This window comes from Gossypium arboreum, chromosome 4, assembly GCF_025698485.1.
Source record: "Gossypium arboreum isolate Shixiya-1 chromosome 4, ASM2569848v2, whole genome shotgun sequence".
Classification (NCBI taxonomy): domain Eukaryota; kingdom Viridiplantae; phylum Streptophyta; class Magnoliopsida; order Malvales; family Malvaceae; genus Gossypium; species Gossypium arboreum.
Genome location: NC_069073.1, coordinates 98,414,071 through 98,425,501, shown reverse-complemented (window position 1 = coordinate 98,425,501; position 11,431 = coordinate 98,414,071). Strand labels below are relative to the sequence as shown.

The following is an 11,431-nucleotide window of genomic DNA, read 5'->3' as shown; positions in this document are numbered from 1 at the left end:
CTCGTCGAGCGGCTTACTGTACACCATAATATCGTCAAGGTAAACAACCACAAAACGATCAAGGAAAGGTTGAAGTACCTTATCCATTAGGGTGCAGAATGTAGCTAGGGCATTCGTTAGTCCAAAGGGCATCACCAAGAACTCGTACGAACAATACTGAGTCACACAAGCTGTCTTTGGCTCGTCCCCCTCGGCTATCCGAACTTGAGGGTACCCCGATCTTAAGTCTAACTTGGTAAACCATCTCGCACTACCAAGCTGATCAAACAAGTCTACAATACGGGGAATAGGGAACCTATTTTTCATCGTGATCTTGTTTAGGGCCCGATAATCTATGCACATCTTTGATGACCCGATCATGTTTCATTTGAAACAGCACCGGTGCCCCATACAGAGATTTAAATGGCCTAATGAATCCTGTATCTAAAAGCTCCTTTAACTATTTTTGCAGTTCTTCCAATTTTGGCGGGGACATATAATATGGGGCCCTAGCTGGCGGTACCATGTTGGACACCAATTCGATCTTGTAATCCACTTCCGTCTTAGGTGGCAAACATTTTGGCAAATTTGCGGGCATTACATCCAGAAAAGACTGTAATATTTGGCCCACTTCCTTAGGAATTTCACCAACGAACTTAACGGTTTCCTCTATCTTCAAGGTGGCTAAGTATGAGAATTCATCTCTACATACTCCCTTAGCAAATTGGATTGCGGATAATGTTTTTCCTTCCAAGCTCCCTTTTCTTGTCAATTTCACCATGCATTAATGGTTCAAATTTGAAATCATCATGTAATTACCGGAAGGAAAAATAGACGCATTAACCTGATCAAGGAAACTTAATCCAACCATAAAATTATAGTCATCCAGTGATATTACCTTAATGAATGCCTTACCGATCCAATTGCCAAGTTGGAGATCTACTCCCTTTGAAACCCCCTTGATTGGAACACTTTTTGAGTTCACCGTTTTGATTTGACCCAGCTCATTTTCAATCTTAAGGCCAAGTTTATGAGTAGCCCATTTGGACATGAAAAAATCAGACGCCCTTGTGTCGACAAGTGCATTAAACTTTTTGCCAACCACTATAATGTCCACAAACATCAGCCCATGACCCATCTTATCTTTGACACCCCCTAATATCAAACCGAGACTGTTATCCTCCATATTTGACTCCACTTTTTCTTCCATAGCAGAAGCGCAACTTTCTTTGGACAGTCCTTAATCATATGTGGGCAATCACAATGAAAGCAACTTATAGGCCCACCATTCCTTTTGTCCCAAGGCTTCCTACCGTTGCCATTCCTAGTGGGCCTTTCTTTGTCTCCCCTATTATTTCCCTTTGGATTGAATGTCTTTCTTCCCACAAAATTCGGCCAACGATTCTACTACAGACATAGCCTTGGTAAGCTCTTGGACTTCTCAGCGTTGTAACTTTTGCTTCGCCCATGGTTTCAACCCATCTATGAAGGAAAAGAACGCTTTTTTCTCATCCATATCTGGGATTTAAAGTATGAGTTCGTTAAACTCTTGCACATACTCCTTCACAGTGCTTTGTTGTGAAACCCTACGTAACTTTGCCCTAGCTTTATCCTCGGCATACTCTGGATAAAACTGTGCCTTAAACTCGTATTGGAACTCCTCTCAAGTTTCAATTTCAGTCCCACCACGTCTATCGGTGGACCTACAATGCCACCACAACAAGGCAACATTAGTAAGATACATAGCAGCAGTAATTACCTTAGTGGCATCATCCGTGATGCCTTTGGCACAGAAGTATTGCTCGACTCCCCACAAGAAGTTATCCACATCTCTTGCGGACCTTGTTCCCTTAAACTTTTTCGGCTTAGGAACATCAACACTAGGCTTGGGTGCAACAGCAGCTAACCTTCTATTGCCTAAAGCAGCCTTGCAGATTGTGAATTCACCCTTGAGCTCCGCAATCTCCTCTTTCAAGGCCGTCATCATAGCCTCAATGGCATCATCTCTACTAGCCAGCTTTTCAACAAAGTCCAACACATAATCTCTAAGTTGCTCCTTCATGGACAGTAACCCATCATTGACCCCATCATCGATATCATCAATCCTCTCCTGACATCCTCCACGAATTCCTCGAAAGTGACGACTCGATCTTCCAAAGCCGACAGTATGTCCCTTGAACAGCTAGCTTTCCTAGCCCTCCCACGGGTCTCCATTCTCTCAACATTTTCAGCAACTTATTTCGACATCTTTCAACAGTGCTTTCGAAAGCTAGCTTTGATACCAACTATCACGGAGTTAGAGTTTTCACAAGCAATTTGTGCGGCCTTAGGCAATTTCTTCGCTCAAAAATGCCTAAGTCAGCCTAACTCGCAACAATTGAGGATTCAACAGAACTCTTTTAAGGCACCCACGAAGAGCAGCTGAAGAACAAAGTAAGAACAAACTTGAAAGATGAACAAAAGCCACAGAAAAGCAAGAATACTTGAAAGAAAAGTTTGAGTGAATACTCTCAAAATTCTATTAATAACTGAATGAATTACAATAAGGGGGAGATGCATCTGTTTATAGCTGAGTCTTCCCAATATCAATGGTACAAATCAAAATACATCAATGGCTAAGATTTAAAGCTAACTAGATATCAAATCTTTGTGATTACAAAATTGTATCTTCTAGAGATTACATTTAACGTTTAAGATCTCATATCTTTGAAAATCTCCTTCCATATTTGCCAAGCATATCTTTGAAGATAACTTTCCATATTTACCAAGCTCCGGAGATGGGCTTTCAATCTCTCCAAGCAATGGACCAGTCCGAATGGGTCGAATGACCTCTCTTGAATACGATTCATGGGTTGCGCATGGGAACCTGCAACCATGACAGCTCGAACCCGGTGATCAAGTTAAGTATGGGGTGTTACACTATATGTTCTTTTAAGTCAACCTTACTCATGATTTAGTATCGGATAATGTACATTCTATCGAATCCGAAGATTTTGTTCTCCAATTTAGTAAGTACACGAAAAAAATAATCTAAAGTTTATATTAACATATTAAAAATAACAAGTTGATAAAAATTACTATATCAAAGTCTAACAGAGCAATATGACTTACTTTTCTCATTATTTAGAGTCATGGTAGAGTTTAAAAAAAATAATTTTAATGTAAAAATAATGATTTGAAGAGATTTTTTGTTTAAGTCCACACTGGTGGGAGGCAAGAAAAAAAAAAAAAAGAGAGGAAAGGGTATTTATAGGCATGGTAAAAGAAAAAAAGGAAAAGAAGTGACGCTTATGGGAGTTGGCATAGAAGTGACGCTTTTGGGACTTGGCATTCCCTCAATATATTTATGAGGATTAAATTTATGATAAATGGTGAAATTTTAAATAAAAATAAATTTTGACATTCATTGATTTATTGAAGATATTAATTAGGTTTAGGTTTGCGATAAACAATAAAAATTTAAATTAAATAAAATTTGACATTTATAAACGTGGAGTTGTATTGAATACATTTATTAGAATTATATTATACAATAAATGAAGAAAATTTAAATAAAAATAACTCGATACCTGTTAACCTTGAGCTCCATTCAACCTATTTATTAAAGTTAAATTTCTTAAATGATTAAAATATTAATTGAAAAATAACTTGATTCTACAGGAGTCAATCAATTAGTTCAATTTTATTACAATTTAACTTTTCAATGATGAAAAATAAATGCAAATATAACCCAACACCTATAAATTGTCCATATATGTTAATTACAATTAAAAAAAACTCAAAAATCATATTAACTTGTTTTAGAATCTTGATAGTTGTTAGTGTGGAAAATTTTAGTTAATCGTGTTCACATTTCGTTAAAATTGAACTAATTGATTGACTCGATTTAATTCGGTTATCTAGTTAGTACTTGAATTTAATTTGGTAAGAGGTTGATTAATGATTTTTAGAATTTTAATTATTAATTAATTAGGTTTGAAATTGAGTAATTAACTGAATTAACCAATTAACCAAAATATTTATTGTTTTCAAGACTTATATAGTGTTTGACTATTAACTTTCAAGACTTATGTAGTGTTTCTAATGTCTTATTTGTTGTTTTCACCCACATTTAAAATTTTTAAACTATTAAATAAAACAAAATGAATATTTGCAATGTATTGTTTATATGTTTTATATTTATTTTAAATAAAAGACAAAAATATATTAATTTCGGTTCGGTTAATGTATTTGAAAAAACTTCGATTCGGTTAATGTATTTGAAAAAACTTCGATTCAATTAACGATTAAAAAATTTAAATTTCAAATAAATCAATTAATAGTAATTTGGTTTGGATATTATTACAACCGAACTACTAATTACTTAATTCTAATGTAGGTAGAGAAATTCATTGTTGTTGGATAGATACCTTTACAATTTAACTATTTGAATAAATAAAGAAAATTTTAAGGATGTCCAAGTAAAAAACCATGAATTAGCATGGGTGAAGGTGATGTGATGCTATTGTAAAAAAGTAGTATCAATGACTACATGGTTCACTGCAGCTATAAATACACGAAAAAAAGTGTACAGATAATATAGTTAATGATTCTAAAGATTCATGACTTTAATGGAAGACTCTTCCCATCGTAAGCCCCACGAAACGGAGACTTTTCTCCCTTCTCACTTTCCTTGTCTAACACTTAATCAACTCTCTTTTCTTTCTTTTTTTAATTTTTTGCCTCTCATTTTCAAAGTACCTTTTCACATTTGAGTAGTTTTCCGTTAATAATTGAATTTTGAAGAAGTTTATTAGGTTTAGTTAAATATTGTTCAAAATTTTCTCCCTTTTTTTTTTTTTTTTTGTACTTTTGGTTGGCCTGGTGACTTGTTGGTTGTTGCCCCTGCTGCTGAGCTGCCGTGTACAGACTTCTTTTATACAATTGAACACTGTTCTTCCAAAATTCCAAGCTTTTTTTGAGTTCTCTTGGGGGCATTAGACTAATGGGTTTCTCTTAAAATCCTTAAATTTGGGAGTCTTTTTCAAGTTTTGTACCTAAATTCTTGCCAACCAAGAAAACTGAAGGTAAGCTCAAGCAAATTCTCTTCATTGTTTGGTTTATATTCAGATTTTATTTTTTTACTCTTAGTATCTATTTCTGTTACTAATTTTTTTATTAAAAAAATCCTTTTTTTCTTCATTGACTTTTGGACTATGATCCAAAAAACCAGTGTTTGGAAATTGAAAAGTGACGAATCTCTCAGGCTAAAGCTGAAGATGTAGAATTCATTGGAATTATTTGAATTTAGAACCTTTTTGGGGCTTTTGATTTCTTTTGCATTTTCATTATGTATGATATAGTGTTGGAAAGTAATTTGCTTAATCTAGCTACCCATAGACTCGTGCATTTTTCAAATCTTTACCTGATTAAAAATGTGAATTTGAGCTTTTCTTAAAATGTATTGTTTCATGGTTTTTTTTTGTTTTGTTTTGTTTTTGTTTTGTTTTTGTTTTGTTTTTGTTTTTTTTTTTTTTGTTAATGGCGTGTAAGAAATCATAGTTATTCCTTGTATTTAGCTCTTGGCTTTGCAGTTACTTCGATCTCTTTCTGGCATCTGGATCTGCACTGTGGAATTTATTGTGTTTTTAGTTCTTTGAGGGCTATGAAGTGTTTTATATTCCTCAGCTGGAGAAGAAAAGATGAACCAAAGACCCCCACACCAATTTCAACTCGATCTAAGAATTCTACGTTCACTGATCGTGAAATAGGGCGGTCTGGGTCTGAATTAAACTCTCAGAATGTCTCAGCCACTAGCAGTGAGTCCATTAGGAGGTCCTCTTTTCCTAGCTTGTCTCAAAGACCTAGTAACCTAAAGGTGTTCACAGTTTCTGAGCTTAGATCTGCCACCAAGAATTTTAGCCGCTCTGCCATGCTTGGAGAGGGTGGATTTGGTTGTGTTTACAAGGGGTTTATCAGGAGTCCCGATGATTCATCACAAAAGATTGAAGTAGCAGTGAAACAGCTCGGTAAACGGGGGTTGCAGGCAAGTCTTCTTGATATGACAATATTTTGAAAGTTTCTCTTGTGAATTAACTTGCCTTCTATTTATTACCTTTTGAAGTGCAATAATTAGAGTAATTGATGCATATGCATGTGTTCGGATCTTATACAAAATTAGGTTCCATCTAAGTTTTTATTGATCTGGCATATTGACAACAATCAGTATGGTTTATGTAAATCCATGATTAAGCTGGCCTGGAAGCTTATCCTGTGTCTGATAGTAGAGAACAGTATGACCGGTGGTTTTAATCACTCATTTTCAACTGAGAAATAATCAAAAGTGATGTTCCAGTACTGTGTCTTAGCAATGGTGTGACACGGATATCAGGAGAAGGGTATATTTCTCTGGAATATTCTGATTGCATTTGCTCTGCTTTTGCTACTACTGCATATGGATTTTCCGCTTTAGTAGACTGTATTTATGTTTATGATTTCACATGCGAAATAATGTAAAATAGAATGAACTCGTGGCTTAGTCCAATTGGTTTATACAGCCACCCTTAAGATGTGGAAGTCAGAAGGTACGAGATTCGAATCTGAATATTTGCATCCCCTCCCCTTACCCTCAATAATGTGAAATAAAATGGCTCCTGAGACCTTGAGCTGAGAATCAATAATTTATATAACCTTAGCATTCCGTCTATTTAATTGACAGGGGCACAAGGAGTGGGTGACAGAAGTAAATCTGCTTGGCGTTGTTGAGCATCCGAATCTGGTAAAGCTAGTGGGATACTGTGCTGAAGATGATGAAAGAGGAATCCAAAGGCTTTTGATATACGAGTATATGCCCAATAGCAGTGTGGAATACCTTTTATCTGAACGGTCAGAGACAACACTTTCCTGGGCAATGAGATTGAAAATAGCTCAAGATGCTGCTCGTGGGCTAGCTTACCTGCACGAAGGAATGGATTTCCAGGTATAATGCTATCAAGTTTCCATTTCATTATTAGCTTAGCGGTTTTGTTGACCTATTCCTTTCCAGTGCACTCAGCATTTGCATGGTACCAACATTTTCTTCTTTTATCTTCCTTTTCATGAAATCCTCTTCCAAGGAGAAGCTCACTGCATCACTTTGTTGCAACCAGTAATTATTACAAAAATTTTTTATGGACTATTTTGTGTGATACTAAAATAGTTCTTTTCTCATATTTGACTACAGATCATCTTCAGGGATTTCAAGTCTTCTAATATCCTTCTGGATGACCAATGGAGGGCAAAGCTATCAGACTTTGGGTTAGCCAGGTTGGGCCCTTCGGAAGGATTAACTCATGTATCAACAGCGGTACGTACTTACAAAATGATCAATCTATTACTTGAAGTGCACCCTTTTAGTCATTGTTCATAACTAGTGTTCCAATGATGTAAACCAAGGTTCGAAATCACCTAATGGTGAAGTTCTCTTTATAATCCCTGGTACTTATCATACCAGTGAAAACCTCTTAAAGTTTCTAATTCTTCTGAATATCCGGTTATCGAGTCTCCATTTAATTACCATTCATGTCATTGGACTTGCCTTCACACAGAATCTTTAAAACAAATGGATGGCTTTGTAAGATGTGGAAGTCGCCCTTAGTTACCGACTGAAAACACAGTAGGGGCTCAATATTCAGTTTATCCTGTCAAAATTGCTTGTTCGAGTCATTGTAATATTGCCTCGTCTATATTCATCAATCTGTTTACAAGCAACAAATTGGTGGTCTTGAACAGGTTGTTGGAACAATGGGATATGCAGCTCCTGAATACATACAGACAGGACGTCTCACATCCAAGATTGATGTGTGGAGCTATGGGGTCTTCCTGTATGAACTCATTACTGGCAGACTCCCTTTAGACAAAAACCGCCCCAAGTGTGAGCAAAAGCTCTTGGAATGGGTGAAGCCATACCTATCAAAAGCAAAGAAATTCGAGCTGATAGTGGACCCTAGACTGAAACGGCAATACCAACTCAAATCTGCCCAAAAGCTTGCAGTTGTGGCCAACCGATGTGTAGTCAGAAACCCAAAGTCACGCCCTAAGATGAGTGAGGTGCTAGAAATGGTGAATCAGATTGTGGAGGCATCAACAGGAGCTGGAAATCCCGAACCGCCATTGAAGACCAAGCCATTTGTTGATACCTCTAGGGGAACTGAAAGAAAACATAATAGAAGGATTATAGATTCCAGAAGTAGTGACAAGTTTGTACATCATGTTAACAGCAGGTAACTTCAAGATTTTAAACACGTTCAACTGCAGCCATTTCATTAGGTCAACTTGGAACAGAACTGGATGCTGCATCAAAGGGTTTTAGCATGAAGGTGACTGAGCAATGCGATCATATTGTTGTGAAATTCTGTTGTTAATACGTACAAAGCTGTTTCTGGGAAAAATAGATGTGAAAAAACTCTCAGATACTGCAACTTCTTGTGGGAACCATTAAACATTCTTATTTTGATATAGGAGGCTGTAGTTCTTTTTTGATACTTAGAGAAGTGCTTTCTTTTAGAGTTTAGACTTAAGCAATAGGCTTTTCTTTTTTTGGATTATCGGTGTCTATCCCAACAAAGTCATCTAGCTATAGGTAGTTTTGATAATCTGTGTATTTGTATTTGTATTGTATTTTGTTTTTGTTTTTGTTTTTGTTTTTTTAATTTATCAATGTAAATATAAATATAGTAAAATTAGTATGTGTATTGTATTTTGTTTTTTATTTATTTATCAATTTAGATCATCTTTGTATTTGTATGTGTATTGTATTTTTTTTGTTTTTTATTTATCACATTACATATCATATTTTAGTCCAATTTAAGGTCAATTCCATAATTATATTAATTTACAATTCATTGTATTCAATTTAATCCTCTATCTCACATTTTTGTACCGAATCGTAAACAATTAAAATTCAAATGAACATAATTACAATTATAATTCTAAGTGCATAACAATTTAACACAAACATACCGTATGAACTTACTTGGTCAAGATAGCAAACAAACAAATCTCTAAGGACTAATCAGCAAATTTTGTCACTTTCCCGATTATCTTCAATTTGGTCCAATTTTCTTTTATCTATTCTTTAATTCAATTCAATTTATCAAACCCAAACATTTTATATCATTCTATTATAAGTATATATAAGTTTAATTTTTTATTATTAGAATGCCCCTAAACTTTTTCATTTTATTAAGTCTCTAAAACCGAACTTATTATATCTTCCGAATTTGAACTCCAAATTTTAAACCTACTTCAATTATGTCCATATACAGCCTCTTATTATCAAAATTTACAAAAATTCCATACCAATTTCAAGATATTCACAATTTAGACTCTAAACTAAAAACTAACAAAATTTACTTAACAATTTAATCCTATTTCATTTCTAAGCTTCAAAATCTACCGTAAATATTCAAAAACTTCAATTAACATCAATGGCAACTTTAGAAATCTTTAACTGATTTAAAACTGAAATACGGGTTAGCTAAACATAGTTGCAATGATTTCAAAAACATAAAAATTACAAAAAAACGAACCTCAATTAAAACCTCCATGCAAGCCAAACACTTTGGCTGAACCTTGAAATGGCGTTTTTGGTTTTTAAGATTCGATGGTGATGAGCAAAAATGTTGATAGTTTCATTTGTTTTATTTTTGTTAACCTTTATTATATTATTTTAACTTAATTTAATTAAATTTTCAATTATAAAATTTCAAATAAATCATCTACTAACAGGAAACTAACTATAAATAAGGTAATTTATAACTTAAAACCCTTAATATTAATTCATTTATCCTTTTAATTAATAAAATCAATATAAATTAACTTTTACTATTTTACGATGTAGTCCTTTTTCCTTAATTAACCATCTAATCACTAAAATTTTTGGACCAAACTTCAATTCACATATATAACAGCTCCTTAAATATTTAATAAAATATTCACAGGTTTGATTTATAGAAATGAGGTACCAAAATCTCATTTTTCAAAGCCACTTGACTTTCGATACGCACCACTTGTACCTTGACTAGCTGACCAATTAATAAAATCTATTAAATCAAGATTCCTTATTATATTGTATTTAACTAATAAATATTAATTAAATATACCTACGAACTCACTCGTCAAAATTTGTGGTCCTAAAACCATTATTTTCGCCACCATTGAAAAATGAGTTGTTACACATCTGTCTTTTCTCCCGATGTTATTGCAAATGTTATCGGTAGAATTCTCCGATTACCATCCTAGGAAACAACCATTAACAACCGACGCACATGCCTTCTGTACAACTAGGTGCCATCAATTTGTACCAATGGCTTGCGGTACCGAAAAGCTTCTCTACATTGGTTGAAGGTCCAGAAGAATTGATGGAAAACTTTTTTACCAGGGGCCAAACAATTGTGGAAGTATGTTGGTTGCATTTTCAAATTGGTTTCGAAACCTAGTACGTACCGATCCAATACTTGACACCATTGCCACAAATCATTATAGGACTTGTCTCACCTGTTATGCAACTTCTCTATAGCCTTCTATTTTGTGACCTATGCCTTGTAGTATGATGGCGTGTAATTGTACTGATTATTGATATTGGCAATCAAAACCACCACGGGAATCTTAGAACTCGCTTTCACCATATGTAATATTATGTCAGCTACCATGTCAGAGTCTAGCTTCATATGATCTTGAGTTACACCTGCAACAAGAGGAGTCAAATTTACATTATTGCAAATATGGAGACAATTGTTAGGTCATATAGAAATATCGGTTGATCGCATGGCGCATCTGTAACAACACAAGTATGTAGAGAGGTATACTTTTTTGTTGTCCACAACCTCGTCTTCTTTCGAATAGATGCGATGGTTTTCCACTGGCACCTGCTGTCACACATTGTGTAACAACCCGTTTTCAGTGAAATCAAAACAGTGGTTTCGGTACCATAAATCCAAGACAGAAAGAAAATTTATTTTAATAATATTAAATGGTCTGCATTATGATAGAAAAGACGTATGAAAATTTTGATAAGAAAATTTTACCGATTTCATGTTTAATTATAGAAAGGACCAAATTGCATAAAATGCAAAAGTTGAGTTCTGGTAGCTATAAGTATCAAATAGCTATGGAATTCAAAAATTGAGGTCTTTATATGGTAATTAGACCATTAAGAGAAGTTAGTAGATATTTTTGATGAGTCATCCATGGAAATTTAGAAAAAGAAAAAGGACTAAATTTGAAATTGAAATAAATAAAAGATGATAAATTAAATAAATGTTTAACATCATCATTTTATATCATATTCATCCCCAAATTCTATGAAACCCTAAGAAAGAGAAAGAAATCAAGCAAGCCTAATTGGATCTGGAAAGACCTAATACTGAGTTGGATCGAGGAAAACAAAAAGTATCGGATTAGTATATTTTCATATACGAACAAGTCACGAGGT

General features: G+C 34.4%; 1 protein-coding gene across 3 annotated transcripts; it reads left to right on the top strand.

Moving 5' to 3' along the window:
* The first annotated feature begins 4,559 nt into the window (after window positions 1-4,559).
* Window positions 4,560-8,678, top strand: LOC108467824 (serine/threonine-protein kinase PCRK1-like). 3 transcript variants are annotated; one of them, XM_053026491.1, is made up of 5 exons: window positions 4,560-5,045; window positions 5,647-6,004; window positions 6,677-6,937; window positions 7,181-7,303; window positions 7,729-8,678. In XM_053026491.1, the coding sequence occupies exons 2-5, from the start codon at window positions 5,891-5,893 to the stop codon at window positions 8,221-8,223; spliced, it is 993 nt and encodes a 330-aa protein (XP_052882451.1). In that variant the 5' UTR covers window positions 4,560-5,045; window positions 5,647-5,890; the 3' UTR covers window positions 8,224-8,678. The 3 variants fall into 3 exon arrangements, with proteins under 3 accessions (XP_052882451.1, XP_017624104.1, XP_017624103.1); XM_017768615.2 differs by having other exon boundaries at window positions 5,553-6,004; XM_017768614.2 differs by having other exon boundaries at window positions 5,538-6,004.
* The last annotated feature ends 2,753 nt before the right edge of the window (window positions 8,679-11,431 follow it).